General features: G+C 33.4%; 1 protein-coding gene across 1 annotated transcript; it reads left to right on the top strand.

The window, feature by feature from the left end:
* The first annotated feature begins 1,843 nt into the window (after positions 1-1,843).
* Positions 1,844-6,915, top strand: LOC145086057 (la-related protein 1C-like). The gene is made up of 6 exons (XM_079023779.1): positions 1,844-2,509; positions 2,678-3,260; positions 4,178-4,334; positions 4,448-4,538; positions 5,127-5,198; positions 6,363-6,915. The coding sequence occupies exons 1-6, from the start codon at positions 2,042-2,044 to the stop codon at positions 6,552-6,554; spliced, it is 1,563 nt and encodes a 520-aa protein (XP_078879905.1). The 5' UTR covers positions 1,844-2,041; the 3' UTR covers positions 6,555-6,915.
* The last annotated feature ends 17,217 nt before the right edge of the window (positions 6,916-24,132 follow it).

Raw genomic sequence — 24,132 nt, forward strand, 5'->3', positions numbered from 1 at the left:
GAAGAAATGATTATAACTAGAAAAAAGATCGGAAAAAAGTATTCATATGTAATCATTCATCTTGTTATTGATGTAAAACATGTTTTCTATATTGTACCTCTTTTTCAAACCGATTTGACAACATTTTGTAAGGTATTAGTGGTACAACAAAGTAAGTGGTTGGTTGGATAAAACTGAATAATTTAGTACAATGTTATTAAGAGAAGAACCATTTAAGAAGTCTAAATGTTGTCTCATAAGAATGATGAACAAATCTAATAAATGAGCAAATTATTATTTTGCCATTTTAACAAAAAAACAACTCCAAATACATATAAAACAATATATTATTAGTCATTTATAGTAAACTTTTTAAAAAAAATTACATAAACAACATCGTTTTTAATATATATATATATATATATATATATATATATATATATATATATTGCAGATATTAAATAAATAACAAAACCGAATACCTAAAATAACTATTATACTACAAAATTCCAACACATATCATGGTTGAAACATGCAATCTGATCTTGAGATGTTTTTCCATGAATCGATATCCTACTCATTAATCAATATAACAATCTACCTAATATAATATTGCTTTATTTAGAAAATTCCTAAATTATAATAGACAAATCATGGATAAATATTACTACATATACAAGATTAAGAGAATGTCTTTGATAGTTAGGTTCAAATTGATCAACCCTAAATAATCATTTTTGACGTTCTTATAATAATTTAGATTACATCATGTGTTTAGTTGATTACTTTTACGTTCTCACAATAGTTTTGATGGCACCTTGTATTTAGCTTAAGCTAATTTAGTTATGTGACGATGTTTCCTTTATTTAAACCAGTTCATTTTTTCTTTTTTGCTAACTAAACATTGAATGATCAATATAAATCCAATAATGTCGGATGTTAAACTTAAATCCAAAGAATATTTTTATCTAATTCCATAATATCATAAAAAAATGGAGATATTATAAATGCATTCACATGGTTAATGACTTCAGGGATGATATATATATTTTTTTTCAGACCTCAACAGTATTATAAAAATAGAACCTTTTGCACATATTATTTATAAAAGTACAATCTATTTTTCTAAAATCTTTAATATATGGACTAGCAAGCCAATTTATACATATACACAAGGTTGAATTTGAAGAGGTGCAAGGTATACAACCGCATATGACATGTATCATAAAGGGAGCCAAAAATTTTGTTTACGCTACTAAAAACATAAGAATCAACAATGGACATGCCCTTGGAAATTCGCCATTAAAGGCCAACAATGACATATCATCAACGAAATTCGGGAGGAACTTAACGAACGAATTAGCTTGTCGTAAAACACATTGGAATTAATGAATTTTGTCACAGGTCAGTCACTGTTTACCATTGTTGGTTATTTACAAATAAACAATTTTTCCGGTTTAAATCCTAGTCACTAATATAATTAGCTATGACTTGCCTATTCAACGTCAAATCTTATCATAATATTAAATAATTTTTGCTTACATATCAAAATATATATTTAAGGGTCCACTCTTACTATTTACACATTATCTTTAAAAAAATCAACGTACTAGTCTACAAATACAACATCATCAAGCAAAATTCATTCATTATGACTTATGAATGATGTTGATAGTTTCTTAGATATTAAAGTCTAGTGAACAATTAAGAATGAAATTAATTTATTTGATTTTCTCATTCCCAAAATACCACTTTGTTTCCGAAAAATGTTTCCATACAATATAGTGGTATTGTTATAGAGGCAAATGAGATTTGTAAAAAGCCCAGTAAGAAGAATGAATGGGCCTTATAGTTTATAGATTCCCAAAGCCCTGGGCAAACCCCTCCCTTTCGCGTTCACTTTCCGATCATTCCCTTGTGGTGGCTGTAGCAGTCGACGACGGCTCGATCACTCACTTTTGCAAACCCTAATTAGATTAATGTAAAGTTTCTTCAAATTCCATCTTCTCTTCAATCCAACCGACCCTCATTGTTGCAATTTGATCAAAAATCTACAAACAGAATGACGTCCGATTCGTCCCCTTCCGCGGAAGGAACTAGCGGCAGCGGTGCTAACAGTTATTCACAGCGGAACTGTTTACCATCGCCGTGGGCTCAAGTCGTTCGTGGAGGTGGTGAGCCGGACCCGGTTGCTCCGCGTTCGCCGTCTGCATCGCAATCGTCTGTTTTGCCGGAGCAAAACCTTGTGGTTTCTGATCAGTTGACGGTAACGGAGCCGCAGCAGGCGGCGGCTGTGGAAACGCTTCTGGAGGCGTCTGAGGGTAGTAGTAACGGCAATGCGAGTGGTTTAAAGAAGTCGGCTTGGAACAAACCCTCGCCAAACGGCGTCGTTGAGGGGAGTAGTACGCCTGTGATGGGCGCTGCTTCCTGGCCAGCGCTCTCGGAATTGACTCGAGCGTTACCGAAATCGACGTCTTTCACGTCGGAGACATCTAAACATACATCTGATGGATCCGTCACTGTCTCTCAGGTTCGATTATGTTGCTTGATTTTTTACTTATAAAATCACATACATATTCGGTGTGAAACTGCTATTTTCGTCGCAATCAATACTAATAATTCCAAATTCAGGGAAAAAAAATAGTTGCTCACATTTTGTTCGAGTTCATGATTGTTTATCGTTATTGCTTTTCTACAGGCACCTGTAATTTCACAACAGCCGCAGAGACCTGTTAGACCTAATGCAAGCCATCATGCTAATCAAAACCATGTCAACCCTGTCCGGCAAAGGTCAATGAAACGAGGTGGAAGTTCAGGGGGTGGCTACAATCGACCACCACCACCTCCTCCACCACAACCACCAACACCACCACCAATGCCACGTTTTCCTCTTTATGACATGTCATATCGTGGTTATGTACCAGCTGTGTTGGATACTTCAGTAAGGGATCAATCACCCTATAATGGCAACAGTTTTGCTCCAAGACCTATGGGTCACTCAAATGCCATGAATGATCATCATTCATCAAATAGGAGGAGGAATAACTTTGGCCCTCGTCCTCGTGGTGATGGAGGACCTTTTCTTAACAATGGCCATGGAGGTAGGCGAGATCACCATGATCGTGATTGGAGGGGTCCTCAAAATCATGCTGCTATACAACCTCCAATGGCTCCACCACCTCCACCTCCTCCTAGGGGTTATATGCAACAAGCTCACCTGGGTCCTGCTCCTTTTATTGCTCCCCAGCCTATAAGACCATATGGAACCCCCATGGGTTATGGTGAGTTCATATTGTTATGCACATTTTATAAGTGTGATTATTACAACTTCAAGTTGCATGCTCTACTTCTGGTTATATGTAAAATAAGGATTAACAACTGTAATCACCAAAATGAGAGGTAACTTGTCACAAAATAACCCCCTTTTGAAAAAAAGTTTCAAAAAATAACCACTTGTTTTCCAAATTGGGCTTTGAGAAATTACTTTCATTTGTCAAATTTCTTTGCTGACCATTTCAATGAATCTTGACCACTTTTTTTTTTTTCTAATAATTTGCAAATTTGTTTCTCTTTTTCCACATTGTTCTTATTTCACAAAATTGATCTTATGCTGAGAAATAGTTTCATGAAATGACAAATGAAAAAATGATCACACAGTGGGGACCATGTAAACTGATTTCAGCGTGTTATAGTTTTCCATAAAGTGGTCATTTTGTAACATGACATCCCCGTTTTGCATATAACTCTTTGAATAATTAATTTTAATGCTAGATGCAATGGAACTTGTGATTAAAGATTAAATAAATTTACTTGTAAATCCTTTTTTATCACTTTAATAAATAATTAGCATCCAAACCCTAATATTGCCAAAAGTGGTTTTTACAACTTCAAGTTTTACAATTACATCAAAATAGAATCTCTCTTTGCTCCATGTTTTATTACAGTTTTAATTAATACTTTTTAATTGTTCATCATGAATTAATCACTTTCAAAATGCACATCCAAACACTTTAATTTTATCATGGAATGAATGAACATTGTAATACAACCCTTTCAGATTTATGTACATATAGTCTCATTCATTGTAATAAAATAATGTTAAAGCTATATGCTGTATTTACATATATATATATATATATATATATATATATATATCTTGAAAAATTCTTTTATGAATAAATATTTATAAATTTTGCAGAAATGGCAGCACCATTTGTGTATGTGTCCTCACTACCTACAGAGGCTTACAGGAATGCACCTATTCTCCCTCGTGCTCCTCCACCTCCTATGTTTATCCCTCTTGTGGATACACCTTTACCTGTTAAGATCCTACAACAGATTGAATATTATTTCAGGTATTTTAACTTCATTAAACTATATATAATATATTATAATTGTTCTATTTTAAACATCATACTTTGTTCACTCACTTGTAACTTGGTTTTCATGCAATTTTTATTTACCACAGTGAAGAAAATTTGAAGAAAGATGATTATTTGAAGTCAAACATGGATGAAGAAGGTTGGGTGTCACTCAGTTTAATAGCTGGATTTCGAAGGGTAAGTAATTAATTATTTATTTATTATGGAGTAAGTCATAAAAGTAATTGAATGGAAAATGATATGTTTGTTAGTGTATACATAACGAGTGTTTTTTTAACTGGATGAACTGTCTACTAAATGACTGTTTTAACCTCCTGTTTAAATACTGATGTTGTTGTTTTTAAATGTGCTTTTGAAGTAAATTAAATTTATTTTATTTATGTTATATCGTAAAATAATTTGAAAAATTATGTATATTGTATGTACTATAATTAACAAAACATATAAACTATTAACTTTTGATTTTTTTTTTAAACTTCACTTGTTATGTGTGTGTATTTCTGCTTGTTATTTGTAAATGTTTTATACTTTTGTTCTAATTGGTAAATATTTTTGATGTGTTTTTCTGTAATGACAGGGAGTTGTTCATGTTGAATTGATATATTGTCAATATATGATCTGAGCTTCTTCCAATAACTTTATGTTTAAAAATTAACCTTGTAAAAAACTTCATGTATCACTTTCTCAATTTAATCCACAGTTTTTTTTTTTTTTTTTTTTTTTTTTTTTTTTTTTTTGTGTGTGTGTGTGTGTGTGATTTTTCAGGTTCAAAGTTTAACAAGCGATATTCAACTAATCTTAAATTCCTTGAGAGACTCTACTGTTATTGAAGTTCAGGTACTTTCTATATGCATGTCTAAATCATATACTTATATCGATTAATTAGTAAAATTATACAAATAAATCATATACTTATTGTTATATTATTTAGATATTTAGGGCATTATACAGATCAGTACTTGTATTTTCACCTTTTTATCAATTTATCCACTTGACTATCTTTTTATTGATTAAACCATTATACTTTTTAACCACAAAAAAACCAATTTTCTTGTTTACAAAGTTCTGAAAAAAGTAAATTACAAAAAAGCTCAATGTACTTCCATCATTTTATCATTTTAGTTAAATGGACTATTACTCATTATGATTATCATATAATAGTTCACTCAGTGGCTAAATCGCTAAAAAAATAATACTTCATTAGCTAAGTTGATATAAAGGTCAAACTTTGGGCTTTTCTTTTGAGATTTTTTAAGTGGTAAAATGACTACTTTTGGAACAAAAATTGCAAAAATCAGTTATACTTGTAGACCATAAATAGTAATTTAACTATGAATAGGGACCAAAAACGTTAAAAAAAAACCTCAAATAAGGACCAAATTTGCAAGAAAATGTTTTAAAACCAATGTTGCAAAAATCAGTTATATTCACGTAGCAAACTATAATTTACTTAAGAGAGAAAAATGGTTTAATTACATATTTTGATTAAATGGAAGTACAAGTGATTTTTCAGTATTTGTATATACCCTAATATATCCATTTTTAAATAGATACCGATATATTATTATTAGTTTATTACTACATTTTTAGTCTCTGATTATAGCTGATTTTTACAATTTTGGTCCCAAATTTATTCTTTTAACATTTTTGGCCCCTGTTCCAATTACAAAAACTGTTTTTGGTCCTCCTCAAGGCATTGTTGATTTTCGCAAATCTTGTCCACATGTTATTTTTTAATTAAAACAGGGACCCAAACTCATATAAGAACCAGATTAAAAAAAAGCTTTTTGTTTCCAAAATTAAAAAAATCAAGAATATCCAGGGACCAAAATGTAATACCCTCTTATAATAGGGGCTAAAAAATGTTACAAAAGCCCCAAATAAGAACAAAAAATGTAAAAAAGGAGACTTTTTGGGACAACAATTGAATAATTCAGGGTATATGATACTAATGGACATTTCTATACAAAACTCTCGGACAATTGGTTTATTACATTTCAGGGTGAAAACATTAGAAGTCGCAGAGATTGGCAAAAATACGCAAAAGGCCCACTTCTAGAAGCTTCTTTACAGAACCTCACTTTAACCGAATCGACACCTGGCGAAACAAGCACCAGCAGTTCAGATCCTGCGCATGCAGCCTCACCGAATGGCGATCAGTCTTCGATGCCAAATTCAAATCAAGACCTTTGATTAAGCCCAGATTTTGAAGTAAATAATATGATGATGAGTGGTTGGATGGATGATCAAGTCAAGTGTTTTATGGGGTTCGTTGATTGTATAGATATTGGAAGCCAAATTTTGAGGTTGTGGGAGGATGGGAATTGGATTGGTGTTTTTTTGATGAAGATTTGGATGGGATGTGTTTGGATTTGGATTTAACTTGGATTTTTACCTTTTTTTTTTTTTTTTTTTTTTTTTTTTTTTTTTTTTTGGGTTTTGGAACCGTATAATGAGACTTTGAATTTATAGATTCTTGATATACCTAGACTTGTTTTTGTGATTTTGGTAGAATGTTTTATGGTATCTTTAATTTTTGGGATTGTTTTTTAGATTTCTAGATGTTGATTTTTATTCTTTTCGGTGTGTTTAAATATTTGGTAAATTATATAAAAACCATTATATTTTGATCGTTTTGTATTTTATCACTATATTATTCATTTATCAAATAAAGCAACCCAAGTTGTGAATTTTTTTATGCCGATCATTTTGACTTGACGTTTTATTGGGTCACAATAGAAAGTTGTATCAGTTGGTTTAGTTAAAAGTTTCACATTAAATATTTTGCTGTAGCTATTGAATTTTTTAACATGCATTGTTTTATAACAACTTGGCATGACGCTCCAAAAACACTGAAGATAAAGCAGTATTATGACGGGCACTATATGGTACGAAATGTTATCCCTTCTGAAGTATGCATGGTCTTCTATAGATGCAAAAAGATTATTTTCTGTTTCTGGTATTAGTTGTTTGGATTTCTGAAAAAAAGTATTTGTCAAGATGTGTCTTTTCGGTCCAGCTTTATTTAGTGGATAATTTACATATAATTCGTTATATATTGTTTTTTCTTTTTTTTTTAAACAAATATATTTAAATTTTTTTCTAGCAGCCAACAATTTTTTAACAAAATTTCCATTAGGACCACTCTTACATGTTATTGCCGGTTTGATAGGTTTTTTTTAGGCTGACATGGATTGGAATTAATATACATGGAATAATGGTGTACACCTATTTTATCAATATTAATAAAAAAAACAAATCTTCCTAAATGTTCCTATTGTTTTTGAAAATATAAAGTATAATCCGTGCTAATTTTTAATATAAAAGATGGTCAATATGGTTTGAAAATTTTTAATGGATCATCCTTGTGACTAACATCATTTATTTTTATATGTGAAGTCTGAATATATGTGTGACATGTGACGATAAAATCGTCTTTTCCTAACCATATGGACCATTTATGAAAGATGTTGAGATAAGATCTTATGCATAAGAGATTAGGGTGCGTAAGATTAAGTTAATTTCATAGATCTTTAGTTACCTTAACAATAATAAGATTGTGGAATTAAGAAGGAAATATAACAACAAAATACAATAAACGTAAACAAGTTTAAAGATACTTGTTGAATCATGGTTTGAATGCAAACACAAGTTAGTAATTAATGAACAACAAAGTATAAGATAATGAAGATAAGGAGACTTGTATTTTAATATTGAGAAAATTACAAGGAAGATAAAATCGGAGACACTTCTATCGATCAACAAGATCATTTATTTATAGAAGCAAAGAGTACATGTCTTGAATTGGTCTATACAAAAAGTAGGATAAGGATAGGCGGCCATGCTTGTCACGCCTAAACTGACACTTACAACCAAACACTCAATGCCAGCAAAAGCTTACCATTGTTGTAACTTTACGGTCATACAAAACAACAAACTGCCAGCAACTCTTCACTATGTCTTTTTCTCCGGTCTTCATACATTCTTCAATACATCAAAACAAGCAACTCTTCGGTTCAGTGAGGCTTCATCTATTCACATCTTCTCAAGAATCCTTATTAATCTCCTCCTAAGTGACCTTTGATTAAGCCCAGATTTTGATGCTTTGTAAAACCCTTAACAAGGATAACATTGTAACTAAAACTTGAAAACATGAATGGTACTTATTCAATGACAACAAAATTCCATCAAATACTCTATACGAATATTCAAATAGTCAACAAAAGGTTGGAAACCCTAAAAATTCCGGTTCAAGTCCATTTTGGACTAGGATTTTTTTATTGGGCCTAATGGACCAATAAACTTCCAATTTAACTATGTTGGGCTAAGAAATCTTAAATGGGCCCTAATTGGACCCACTTTCATAAAACTTAATCTTTTTGGGCCTTATAAGCCTAAAATGGGCTAGTTTATCTAAATGGGCCTTATTGGGCCATAACAAATCTAATTAGCCCTAATGGGCCATAAAACTCACCCCTTGATGTATATTGGGTTGTGAATTACTCTAAAAGGCCCAATGGGCTAAAAACCATCAAATTGGACCCATATTATGGACTCAAGCATTAAAGGCCCAAATTCTTTCTCCTCTCTCTCTCTCTCTCTCTCTCTCTCTCTCTTTCTCTCCCTCTCTCAGCCCAAGTAGGAAACAAAAAAAAGAAAGATGTAAAAATGGGGAGGGTTGACTTTGGGAGGTGTCACCTCCTTATTGCACACCATGTACCCATGCATGGACCAACATGCATCTATAATGGTCACCTCACCCTCTCTCTATCTTCTCCTTCTTCTACTCTCGGCCAAGGATCACCAAACACACACGCACATCTTCAAACTCTCATCCCAAACTCTCTCAAGAACACTCTTATTCCTCCATCAAAATTTTCGAGATCTTGGAACATTTCAAGGAGGTTCTTCCACAAAAATCATCATCCTAGGTAAGTTGATGCTTAGATCCATGGTTTAGCTTCTTGAATCTTTTATAAATCTCCTTCTAACTCATGAAAGTTCATGATCATGCTTATTAGAACCTATCTAAGCCAAAGTCTTCTCAAGAAGCTTTCTAGGGCCGAAAACAACATCAAACTCTTCCATTTCTTTCTTCAAACCGAAAACAAGCAAAGGTGAGTTCATACCCCTCTATTTTCGATTTTCACAAGTTTTATGGGGGAGAATACAAGTAAAATGTGTAGATCTATGTGTATGTGTATGTTATGTGTGATTTCATGTGTTTATGTGGTAAATATGTGCCAAAAAGGAAAGAAATATCGAGATCTATAGCTCAAGGAGGAAAATATATGTGATCTAAGATATATTACATTAACCAAGTCAAGAAAAATTACCCTCTAAGGTTATAATAACCATATTACAACATAAAACTCATTTTTGGGCTATATTTGTCAAATAAACAAAAGTTGAGTTAAAGATTGTCATTCACGGTTTTCATAAGGACCAAAAGGGTCAAAACAGTTAAAATAGATGTTTTTATGAATATTATTCTCTTCAAAGGACTAGAAATGTAAATTGTAGCCTAATGGGCCAAATTTTTGGGCTTTTCGGCCCATAGGCCCAAAATTGCGAAAAAATGTGTTTTAAGGGCTTGAAATGGTAAATTTCTCAAAACAGTGGGTAAAAGGGTAAATAAATCTATTTTAGGGGTTAAAATGAACCTTTTTTCCAAAAAGGATAAAAAAATGCAAAGTTTTTGGATTTTGGGTCAAAATTGTAAAAGTTGCGAAAAGTTTGGACTTTAAATGAAAATCCTTTACTAAAGGGGCTGAAACTGCCAAAATGTAAATTTTGGGCTAAAAACATGATTTAAATAAGTCTATGGGCCAAAAATGTCAAGAAAATAGTTTAAGGGCCTAAAATGTCATTTTTTTTATAAAAAGGGACTAAGATTGTCATTTTTATTAAAGAAGGGATGAATATGTCAAACCAATATTTTTGAGTCAATTATTATATTATTAAGATATTTGGGTCAAAAATACCAAATTATAACTTATGAAAACAGAATGAAAAATACATATATATTTTCAAATATCGTTATAAACAATCGACAAACTTTATGCCTTTGCGATTTAACAATTGAACAATCAGACCTTCCGACAATTATGATATACCTAAAACAAGTAAATATTTAAGTTGTTGGGCTTGAAAGATTCTAATCATGTCTATTGGGCCTTCGTGACCCATTAGCATGACTTTTGGGCCTAACAATAATAATACATGTCTTTTGGGCCTCCTGCGACCCAATTATATGCTTAAGGGACCCTCAATGGCTTTTACGTGCTATTGGGCCTCGGTGTCCCATTAGCATTGCTAGTAAGGTCCAAATAAATCATACGTGAAATGGGCCAACGCGTCCTTCGTATACCCAACAACCTTAAATAACATATGTAATTAGTAGGATCTCGTAATCCTCTTCTCCTCGTTTGTTAGGCTTACCTTCAATTCAAGTAAACAAATACATGTCGTTAATCAATAGTAATCAAATTCGTTTGGATTAAGTGGGTAATAACGGACGACACCTTTAAGTGTCGGTCGTAGTCTGTAGTTATAATCAAAGTCTCCTGGAGGGAGAGTGAGAGTTTGTGTATAGATCTATACGGGGGTGATTCCCCCACACCTCAGCTATTCGCTACAGTTAGACTCGGCCAGTCTAGGGTGACAAAATCTTAAGATCAATTTCGGCGTTCACTAGAATGCCAAAACAGACGAACTAGTCATTATCATGCATGGTTATAACGACCCACATAATAAATCCAATGCTATCTGAGTAATCAAGGGAATTCATAATCATTCGTTGTGACGGTATAATAATTCGAAACAATCATATTATATTATCGGAAAAAACCAGGTTTTTCGAGGAAATCAACACCATTCACTTGTATTTTTCAATAACTATAATGCCAAACTTCTTGTTTATACACGCTTTGAAATCATTCATCCACAAACCTATGGATCTTCACACTTTAGTATAAACAATTGTCTTTTCAGAAAATATCAGATTTTCTGGGTTTTATAAACTGCACAAAACATTTTCATAACAACCCTGCTTATGAACTCACCAACATTCCATATGTTGACATTTTCAAAATAACTTGTATTCTTAGGTAACAGATAAGCGGAAGAATAATACCAAGTGTGTTAGGATGTTATGTTTTGAAAACTCTCTAAAAATTTATGCTATGTACATGTAATATTTAGACAATGTACTTGATGTGAACACGGTCCGTTGTAATGTATTAATGCATGATGATGTTTTTGTTATGTTTCATTTATTTCATTGTGATGATACTCAATTTAAGTCACGCGAGCCCTCGGACGTTTCCGTCGTCTGGTTCGGGGGTGTGACAATATATATATATATATATATATATATATGTGTATATATATATATATATATATATATATATATATATATATATATGTACTTATCAAGTTTGAGAAATCTGATAAGGAGCCACCAAAACTTCGTTACAACGAACAACCATTTGATTCTCATTTCAGTTTCAAACTTCACTTCATCGACAGTGAATTTTTATTTATCAGTAAGCTTGAGAATATCTTCCAAATTTTTCTTGTTGCACCGTGAAATATACTTATAGGGAAGAAGTGCTTTTCTGTATCTTTGGATGTCCTGAAGATTATGCCGAGATCAGAAGAATTGGTGGCTCCGCAGCTCATTTCTTGAATGTCTTCGGTAATCATCGTTTGTGGATCAAATGGAGGAAGACCCATTCGATTTACAAGTACCGGATGAATTTCAATATCTATTGTTGCGAAGTCACACACTAAAGACTTGAGAAAGTCACAAGTTTTAGCATATGCGACCTTCATCTTGTGATGCTTCTCGATCTTAAAGCTGAAGACTCTGGAAATCAAGAAGATCTCCTTTAGATTCATTGAAACGAAGTCTGCTTGAGTTCTAAAATACCCTTTTCCAAATCGCACAAGAGTATATCAAAAGAAAGTTGCATTTTTGAAAGACCAAGGATTATACGTTTTGACGACTTCCGATGCATCATTTCACCATATGTCTTCAATTTTCTTCCCATGCTTGTTGTGTAATTGATTCAATCTTTCTAAGTCCATTGGCATTATGCGGTGGTTTGGGATTGAAGGATCAAATTCCTCAAAGACTTGAAAGAAATGAGCATTGGGGGATAAAGGAATATCCCAATAAATGTCAGTTTGAGGCTCGCTATAAGTCAAATGGGGGACATAGTCTTTGTCAACCAGTGTTCTGAACGGATTCAACCACGTTTGAATTAGAGTTTCAATGATTTTGGTATCAAAACGTTGAGCCTTACAAATGTCTTCAGAAAACTTTGTGGTTCTCCAATCCGCTTTTCTTTTTCTGGTGACTGTAGCGTCGTTGGAGTTGTCATCAGACATGTAGTATTCTTGAGTGGACTCTTTTGGAGGCGAGGTTTTCTTAGGTGATTGCAGTGGAGTTGGAGTTTTGTGTTTTGGAGGAGGAGATGGAGACCTAGTAGGAGGAGTTGGTTTTTTCTGAGGAGGCATTTGGGATTTTTGGCGAGGAGAGGGTGACTTGGAGCTTTTATTAGAGGAGCTTACTTCAATAGTGGCCTTTCCCCTTTTAAGAAAGAAGGATTAGATTTCTCCTCAAACATTGCCTTCGACTCTTCAAGCTTTTTAAAGGTCTTGGAGAAATTGATCATTATTTGTCCGCTCACATCATTTGTTGTCATAAGGTTAGGATTCTTGATGTATTCATAGACTTTCTTGAAGATGTAACAGATCTCATCAATAGTTTCCCTCGCTGAGACGGATCTCCTAAGTCCTCTGATGGTGTGTTGTAGTTCCGTATACCTAGCTTCATAAGCTTTGTGTGTCTCATCGATAGGATACTTCGTCTTCAGCTCTTGTTCCTCTAACACTTTTTTTTGGATTTTCTTTCAATGCATTAACTTCTTTCAGGAACTCTTCTTCCTTTTTGAGGAATTGTTGATGATCTTGCTGCCTTTAAACATCCAGCTTTCTGATTCCCATTTCAATTCTTAGAAAGATAAGATCAACAGTGAACTTCTCCATTACTTAAATCTCCATGATCCTTTGCTCTAAATGTTGCAGTGAGGCAACTGAGGGGTCTGTGGTTTGTTGAGTACTTGAGACTGCAGTGAGGATTTGATCAAATTTTCCTTTGAGATCATGGAACTCTTTCCTTGAAACCGAAAGCTTATTCTTCCTGGGATTTGGCTTTAAAATGAAGTGTTTAGAACCACTCGGTTCATCTTCTGAGATGTATATCTGAAAGTCTTCATTGTTTGCAAGTTTCTGAACTTCTTCATCACTTAAACGACAACCAAATGTTGGTTCATCAATGATTGGAGCCTCAATGCCCTCCTCGTTGGAGTCTTCATTTAGAGATGGTTTTTCAGCAACATTCACTCCTCTGAATTGATTTCCAGTGCCTTCATGGGCTCTTTTCATCGTCTTTTCCATTATTGTTACCCAAACTCGAGTTGTTTCCAAGTCATAGACAGTTTTGCAATTATTGATCTAGTTAGCCCAATAAGTTGCGACTTGGTGCAATTCATCTTCCTTTCTTTTCTATGGTTGCCTGGATTTGGATTTGCGAGCTCTTATTGCCTTTTGAAATATTGCAAGCTTCCTTTTCCTTCATCTATTGTGGGACGATAATTCGTCCAACTATTACTTGAAAACTGAGAAACAAAACTAGTACCCACCAGGGTGTCCCACGGGTTCACGGATCCTTACACATTGGTGCTCTCCACTCCTAATTCGCATGTAGGTAATGTTGGCGGCAATGTTGTAAAAATCAGCCTAGGCAACTGCCTAGGCACTAGGCGAGCTCTTACTGTCTATGATTAATGCTAGTCGTTCAAGTTAGGCAGAGTAACTGATGGGCAATTATAGGCGGTCCTAGGCGGTCTAAGCTAATAAAAAAGCCAGACAATCAAAATTTTCAAAAAAAATCTTTGATTAGTCAAATATTGAAAGATCTAGTATGCTCAAGAGTCATATTAAAATGTTATTGCTAAATAACATATGATACTAATGGGTCACACTAACAACAACTTGATACACTTGATTATTTATTAGAAATTGATTTTAATAAATATTCAATAAAACTCTTATAATCAAATTGGAAATTATTTATTTTATGGAAATAATAATTTTCATTAGCAAGTAACATTACATTATTTCATATGGTATAAATTATTAAGTCATGCACAATTTTTTGGACTAGTTGGAAACCTTTTGTCTTTTACTCAAAAGACAAAGTTTATATTTTATAAACCTAGAGTTTATAAAATTTAAACTAATTTTCTTCTTTTTATATATAATTTCGTAATTTGCATATAAGAAAGAGAAGTATGGCTTTCCAATTTGTTTGTTACAAAGGTACAAGCATGGGGGAAGGCATGCTTGGACATGCTTATGACATGGGGACATGTTTGTCTAAAGTTTAAGGACCTAATGTTTAAGGGATTCAATTTAAGACACTATATAATGAGGCTTGCATTCTTGAATGCTTGGCCCTATTCTTTCTTCTTCTTGGCTGAGAGCATCTTCCATCTCTTCTCCAGTCTTGCACTTTGAAGATTTGATGCTTGCATTTTGCTCTCTTTGAACCATACTTGGGTTTGGTTCAAAACTTAATATTTTTACACAATGAATTAGCTATCTATATCAAGTTGAGTCATTGTTGGTGTCTCAAAGGTTCCACATTTTTCATCAACTTCCAAGCCTCGCAAGATGACCCAAAGAACTACCAAGGTTGTTATTTCTTCATCCTTTCTTTGGTTGGTGTTTAATCTTTCTATAACATGTAAGAAGATCCTTGGTGGGTATAAAATGTTTATGTTATTTCAAAAATTAAAGTCTTCCGTGGCCATACTTTTTTAGTTTATGAAACTATTTTTGAACTAAAACCCAACAATTGGTATCAGAGCCACCTTGCAAGTTTGGTTAGATTTTTTGATTTTTGGAAATCTTAGTTTTTGGAGAATATGGATAACTTGTTTTTGTATAAAATAAGTTCATACATAATTTCTTTGACAACTTTTTTTTGTTATGTTATGTGACCAAAGTTTCATGCATCTTTTGTCATTTAAAGTTGTCTTACAAAAACAAAGGTTGTTTGATGTGTATATTGATGTATATGATGTGCATAAACTAGCCAATGACCAATGTGTTGTTATGTTGGTTGTTTTATAAAAATGGTTGTAATAATTTATTTATTCATTTGGTATGTAATAAATTAAATAGATTAGTTTTCTTGTTTATTTTTGTAAAGTAATAGATTAGTTTTTAGAAACAATTTATTTGTACAAAATGTAACAATATATCAAGTTGGAACCATTTTTGAAGAAAAAAAGAGCAATTTTCAAGTCTAAAAGGGTTGTTGGACTTTTAGCGACAGTTGCTAAATTTTAGCCTTCAAGAAGTTTTGTTATGTTATGTGACAAAAGCTCCATGCATTTTTTCATTTAAAGTTGTCTTAGAAAAAGAAAGGTTGTTTGATGTGTATATTGATGTATATGATGTGTATAAACTAGCCAATGACCAATGTGTTGTTATGTTGTTATGTTGGTTATTTTATAAAAATGGTTGTAATAATTTATATATTCATATGATATGTAATAAATTGAATATATTAGTTTTCTTGTTTATTTTTGTAAAGTAATAGATTAGTTTTTAGAAACAATTTATTTGTACAAAATGTAACAAGTGATCAAGTTGGAACCATTTTTGAAAACAAAAAGAGCAATTTTCAAGTCTAAAATGGCTGTTGGACTTTTAGCGACAGTTGCTGAATTTTAACCTTCAAGAAGTTTTTCCTTTTTTTTTGCAAGCAATAAGTGTTTACTCAAGTGAGAGCTTCTACAACAACATTACAAGAAGTTTTTGGTCCCTTTAAATGTACCTTTAGGAATGGACTTGACATTTTTTGTTTGGGCTCACAAAATGTCATTAGATGGTTATGTTTATACACATATCTTTTTATGCATGTTTGTGTTGTTTATTTTATGCATTATTTTGTGTGGTTGATAAAATTAGTTTTTTTCACATACTAAAATAATTCTGGACAAAATAAACATCACATGGTGTTTGAGTTTTCAAAATTGGACATAAAATGTAACAAGTTATTATTTTAAAAATAAAACCCAGTTTTATAAAGTCGTTAATAACGTCAAATTTTGAAATACTCCATTTTAAGTTTAAAATGGTGATTTTTGTAACTTATACAAAATCCATATATAAGTAATAAAATGAAGTTTTATTAAAGATATAAAAGGTTCAAATACACTCAAAGTTAATACCGGTTATTAAAATTGAATTGCGTCAAATTATATAACAAACTAGCTTTTTATATAGAACCTTTAAAAGTAATTTTCTTTTGAAAATTGATACCATGGCTTTATATGCATGTAATAACCATGATATCATATGTTTTTAAACTAGAATTATAAAACATATAAAGACTCTTATTTTACAAACCTCAAATCTATGCAATCCTTTTGAAAAATACTCGCACATCTCTTGTATGCACTAGTTGGATAAAAGATACATAACTGCTTAGTGTTGTATTTTGATGGCCCGGGGTGTCTTCGCGATTTGTATAACCAAGTTATAGGCCGAATACACATGTTTTTTTAAATTGGGCGATTTGATCGGAAATCTTTTGTGATAAAGGATACCTAAAGAAGAGAGTTCCGAGGCATAAATGAGATCAAACATGTCTAATTAAATTTATTATTAGAAATCCTATAAATTTAGGAATTATATAGTAAGATATAATTGATAATCGATATCTATCGAGTTGAATTCAATTGTATGGGATAAAGGATACCTAACCATTTATTTGTTTTGCAACTTGGATCCTAGTCTTTGATAATTAATGTTTTTGGAAACTAAAAGGGTATTAATTATTAAAGATTAAATATTGAAAATACTAAATGAATTTTGTTGAAATTTTGTAGTTATATAATCCATTTTCATTATCATGAATTGTCATTTTCCTTAATGACTTAATGAAACAGTAACATTCACTAGATACAACTTCAATGAATGGGTTCATGTCTTAAGAGACAATCTTGTAATAGATATGAAATTGTATACACTTAAAGGTCCTAGTCTTAAACTATTTGCTTTGAGCAATGAACCTGAACATGATACCTAGTAAAAGCATCACCGTGATACTTAAGATGCTTCTGACATCAAACTAGGAATAGTTATTCATGACTTCTAGGAAGTCTTGGATAAATTAAACATATATCTCATGATATGACAATTCAAGCAATATTCCAAAAAATACTGTGATATTTTTAAAGCTAGTTTAAACATTGGAATAATATAAGGCTAAAAGAATCACTTTGTGTGATCCAGGAGACCCATGTTTTATGGACTGAACACCTTTAAGTCCAAGAAATCTACTAAAGCCCACATAGATGGATCTTGTTTCTTTTGTGAAGAAACTGGACACTGGAAGAGGATTTACTCCTCTTATTTGGAAAGAAAGTCTGGAAGAGACTAGTACTTCTAGTATCTACTAGATAGAACTCATACTTTTCATATAACACTTAGATACTTGGTACTTAAATGTCAACCAAATATTTGTAAATGGCTTTCAGATATTTATTGAAGAGTACCAGCTGAGCACAATCAAGTTGGAACTACACTCACGGAGTTTAGTTTATTATTTATGCTTAAAACATAAATTACTTGTAATGTAAAACAATGTTTGTTTTGGAACAAAGTATGTTTTAATTTAGCATGTCTAAATTTATGTCTCAGTTATTTTATTCAAATGTTTGATAATTTACTTCATAACGATAATATTCATATTCTGAAATGATTAACTTCTATTTATGAGATTCGAGCTCTTAATAGAATTTGAAGTAAATATCAACATTTCATAAATAAAAGCAAGTTCTATATACAAGCACTTTTTGACTTAAACTTGTTTTAAATCAAACTCATCTTGGACATTTGTTATCTTTATTATATAAATGACATTCACATATTCCAACTTCAAGAAACTGATATTTGAAGACAAATAATGCATTTTATTTGACATATGTGAAACTTATTTATATGTAAAGGATTCCTAATGATATTTTCACTAAGGTGTAGAGAAAATAATTAAGGAACTATACACTTTGATGTATGACATCCTTTCTAATGAATGTCTGAGATCAAGCACAAGATACCAAATCAACTTTATTAACAACTATAGTAGTTTTAATTATATTTTACATGGTAAAACATAATTGTGAAATCTTGGTTGAAGGTTTTAAAAAGGTTGAGATACAAACCAGTAAGATCCATCTAAGGCCTTAATGATAATAAAAGATGAATTAAATCTTACTTGGTATGATTTACTTTCTAATTGGTAGAAATATCCTCCTTTAATATTTTTGGGATAATACTTCAATCACTATTAATTGTATCTTGAATACAAATACCAACTAATAAGTAGATTAAATATCTATATAAGATTAAGTATGGAGATGCTCCATCCTCATCTTACTTAACGTTTTATGGATTTGAAGCTGATGTTGGACTAAAGCTTCTAAATCCAAAATCTACTAAGTACATATTTGTATAATAATCTAAATGTGGCTTAGATTATTATATGGAAACCCACCATGAATAAGTTCTTTTATTCTTGTGAAAGCTAAGTTAGTAGAAAGCAAGCTTCTAATGAAAAAACAAGTGGGAGGAACATGGAACTTGAAGCAGCTCAAGGACCATAACCTTATGTTGTAATAGTTGGCACTAGTTTTAACAAGGATTGTTAAAATTGAATAACAGTTATTCATAAATACAAATTGTTCGCATTAGTGGTAAAAATCATCTATGACTTGAGAAATGTGGAATCTCTCATTGATGAGCTTTTATTGATGGTTTCTGGAAAATCCATCAAATACCAAGATGCTATGTCAGATCTTGAATTTGATAAATGAGTTAGAGTCATGAACATGAGATGTAATCCATGTTTGAGAATCACGTATAGGCTTGATTAAAATTTGTCCCTATAGCAAGGCTAGAAGGAGAAAATGATTCTCCTGGAAAGAATAAATTACATGGATAACAATACACATTTAAAGCAAGGCTTGTTGTAAAAGGATATTCTCATACTCATGTCATTGACTATGATCCTCATCATACTCATGAAATTGACTGTGATCAAACCTTTTTCACAAGTAGCAATGATTAGATCTACAAGGAAATTATTTACTATAAATTCATATTCTTAATATGAGATATAACAACTAGATTTCAAGAAAGACCGATTTTCTTAACAGACATCTACTGGAAGATATCTATATAGATTAGCGTGGAGGTTTTCTTAATCCATGTTATCCTAACAAAATGTGTAGAGCTTGGGATCCACTTGTGGATATAAAGCAAACATCTAAATGCTATAATCATCATTTTATGTAAAATCACAATGTGTGTTTTTATATTAAAATGAATAGAACATGTGTGTTTTCTAAGAACTAGTGGGAACATAGTGAAATTCCTAATCTTGTATGAATAAGATATACTTAATCTTTTGAAATCACATTCTGACTAAGCAAATTCGTTTTCACCTTGACTCAGAAAGTGGTTCTGAAATGAAAGACTTAGGAAGGAGAAGATACAGTCTTGGAATGAAAAATCTATAAGAGATAGATGAAATGAATGTTAAAAGTTTCATGTCCTTATACATATATTGGCAATATCTTGAAAAAGATCAAGACACAAGATTCTTTTGGAGAATTCTTGGCATTGCCATATGGCACCATTTTGAGCTAGCCTCAAAAGTACATAGATCATAGGTTTGAACTAGATGAAATGATTTATATTCTATTTTCTTGGAAAATGAATTCATCATTTACGCCATATTATGCGTAGGACATGATATTTGATCATGCTGTAAGCATGTCATAGGATACTAATTGACTACATGGTTAAGTCACTGGATGAATATGAGAGCATTCTAAGAGTACTTTAGAAGAACTAAGAGAATACATATGAGATAATCAGTTTAGAAAAGATCTTTATGGAAAGAGCTACACAAGACGTTAATTTCTAAACATATACAAATAATTATGAATTATAATTGGATTTTGACTTCATTATGGAATGAAGGGTAAGTTCTTTTGGAATAAGGTCCAAGCAAAACATAATGACACAATCTACTACAAAATAATAATACACTAATTTAGAAGTTGAATTCAAATATGATTGGATGAATGGAATCATTGAAAAGCTATGTTGATTTCTTCCATTCAAGGATCACATAAAAATCTTTGTGACTTCGAGAGTATACTTAATCAAGCGAAGAGACTCTATGTAATGAAAGAACACCAATCATATTCTCCAAGATATTTAACTATACCTATAGTAAAGTTAAGTGTGGATATCATAGTATTCACATAATTCACACAAATTAAAATTTGACAGATCCATTAATAAAGTCATTCTTTTGGGCTAAGTATGATTGGTAACACTTCAGCTATAAGACTTTATTATTCTAGAAATAGGTTTTTGATTTGGATTTAGTATTTGGATATTGGAACAATATAACATCAACTATTAGATAATGTTATGATATATTGGGATATAGTCATCACATTAATACTTGTGTTCTATATTAAAATTTAATCCATGAATAATATTATTATTCTAAAAGTTCATAGTTGGTTATAACTGTAGGAGCAATTATGAAGTAAGACTAATATGAATCGGATTAGTTGACTCTCACTAGATGAAAGTAGGCAAGTGGTTGGAACCAAGTTTCATAGGTACTTGTCAGAGAACTAGTATTGAACTGACCCACATCAAGATGATCTCATGGATCACTATCATGAATGATACTTGATTAAATGGTACTATCTTTGTATCCTTAACACCTGAGATACATAGTGGGACTTAAGTGTAGGAAGTAATATGCTTTGATAATGATCAAATGTTGTTCCTTAATCGGGCAGTTATAAAAGCCATTTTCAGGTATGGTGTGAAGTATGCAAGAGGCTTATGTAGTCAAGATGAGATTTGTTCCTCTTATTTGTTGAGAGTTAGACATCTAAATTGCCTAACCAAAAGTTGAACAACTAATTAGATTGACCGCGATCCAAATCTAATGTTCAACATGATGTCTGTAGCAAAGGGATAACTAATAAACTTAGTGTAACACCCAAAGTTTTGAAGACCAAGAAAGGGAAGAAAACCCTAAGTTTAGGGGTCGACTCGGCGAGTCCAAGGACGGACTCGGCGAGTCGGAGCGGGATCCGGGTCGAGGAGTAAGTGACCAACTCGGCGAGTCGGCCAAGTGGACTCGGCGAGTCTGGTTTGTGCGTGGAAAACCCTAAATTTGGGACTTGGAGCCTATATAAACATCTTAATCTCCTTCCTAGGGTTCCTTACTACCTCTTAAACCCTGGATATCAAACCCTAGCCGCCATATCCTCTATTTGAGCCATTTATTGTCTTCAAGAGTGCATTAAGCTTGGAGAAAGAAGAAGAATCTTGAGAGTGCAAGAAGGGGGCTGTAGATCCGGGATTGGGAAGACATTTCTGAGCTTTTGGAGGTATAACTAGTTCCTGGACCCTTTTTGCATCTAGATTTATGTGTGGTTGTTGGGGCTCTTTAGCAATAATGATATTATTTTGAGTTAGGAGCCGGATCTGGAGTTGCTACTTCAGATCCAAGTGTGTTATGGACTGGAGAAGCATAAAGTATCATCCCTTGAGTCGATTTTGAAGCCCCTTGGCCTTAAACCCTAGTTTATGGTGCTTTTTGCCTAGATCTCCCTCTCTACACGTAAAGTTTGCAACTTTACATGGGGGATAGGCTTGGGAAGGGTAGATCCACAGTTTAGAGTCCATACATGACTCGAAAGTCCTCTGCATGTATATAGATCTGAATGGACTCGGCGAGTCCTTCGAGTGGACTCGGCGAGTAGCTTGAAGATGAGGAGGAACTCGACGAGTGGGATGAACAGCTCGTCGAGTCGAATGAAGATGGGCATGAACTCGACGAGTTGGATGAACAACTCGGCGAGTTGGATGAAGATTGCCTTGTGCTCGGCGAGTCTGCTCTTGGACTCGACGAGTCAGGTCGCGTAGTCCCAAACCCTTCGAGTTAAGACTCGAGCCAGGGAGTCGAGCAAGGACTCAGTGAGTTGGACATGACAGGATTCGGGAATCAGTAGACTCGGCGAGTCAAGGGCTGACTCGGCGAGTCAAGTCGTGATTGGAAGGACTTTGAGCATAGGGACTCGGCGAGTAGGGTTGACCTAGAAGGTTGACTTTGACCAGGACTTTGACTTGACCAGAGTTGACTTGGTTGTCTGTCAGGGGTCAGTTTGACTTAGTGTTGTATTGATATTGGTAGCTCGGGGAGCTAGTGGAGCAGCAGTTCGGAGTCAGTGGTCAGGTAGCAGTCAAAGGGATTAGCAGCAGCAGTTCAACAGTATCAGGTGAGTTTCCCATTGTATGAATGGGTCTACGGCCACAATGCCGGCCCATGTAGTTATGAGTAGAAGACCCGGGGGTTAGCCCTAGGCACAGTATGCTAGTATGATACTCGGGACGAGGTCCAATGATAGAGGGCGGGTGCCCAAGGAATGGTTTATGTGATAGTTTATACTTGTTGTTTGTGTGATACTTGTATGTGCCTGATAGGGAGGTGAGTGTGGGCGAGGTCCCGTATCTCACCAATAGCAGAGTGTGGATGGTGTTCCACATCTCAGTAGCAGTAGAGCAGGGGCGAGGCCCAAGTCAGGAAAGGAGTGAGTGTGGGTTGGGCCCGTATCTCACTACTAGTAGGAGCATGGACGGGGTTCCGTGACTCATCAGTAGCAGGTCAAGGGCGGGGCCCAGAGATAGGCGAGGCCTTAGGACAAGATCCGTTAGTATGTGTTTAGCTTATGTGAGATGTTTATGTGCTATTATATGTTAGTGGGCGAGGCCTACCTGAAACAGATCTGTATCCGAGCAGGGCTCAAAGCCAGGCAGGGCCTAGAGCGGCGGGGCCGTTGTAGCGGGCGAGGCCCGAGGTAGGGGGCGAGGCCCAGGATAGCGGGCGCGGCCCAGTATGTGCAGTATGTGGTTATGCATGGTATGTGGTAGGGTGGGGAACTCACTAAGCTTCGTGCTTACGGTTTTCAGTTTTGGTTTCAGGTACTTCCAGTAGCGGATGATGGAGCTCGGGATGATCGCATGGCACACACCATAGCTTAGACAGTCTGGGAATGTTTACTCTGATAATGATTATGTATTTGGGAAACTAACACCTTGCTTATGTTTGAAAACAATGAATTTGCTTAACGTAATGTTTTATTAAATGAAATTTGCAGTCTTGAATTTTGGGACGTTACACTTACCTTATACACCAATTGTAGCTTTGAGATTTTTGGAAATTGGGCGTTGATAGCATGGAACAAATAGTCATATGGTCTTAGGGAGAGTGGAATGTTGCTAGACGTTCACCACTATCTATATCAGTCTAATATGAGTCTTGCACAAGTGGAAGATTGAAAGATCTAGTATGCTCAAGAGTCATATTAAAATGATATTTCTAACTAACATATGATACTAATGGGTCACACTAACAACAACTTGATACAATTGATTATTTATTTGAAATTCATTTTAATAAATATTCAATAAAACTCTTATAATTAAATTGGAAATTATTTATTTTATGGAAATAATAATTTTCATTAGCAAGTAACATTACATTATTTCATATGGTATGAATTATTAAGTCATGCACACCTTTTAGACT

This window comes from Lactuca serriola, chromosome 2 (assembly GCF_051521515.1).
Source record: "Lactuca serriola cultivar US96UC23 chromosome 2, Lser_US96UC23_V15, whole genome shotgun sequence".
Classification (NCBI taxonomy): domain Eukaryota; kingdom Viridiplantae; phylum Streptophyta; class Magnoliopsida; order Asterales; family Asteraceae; genus Lactuca; species Lactuca serriola.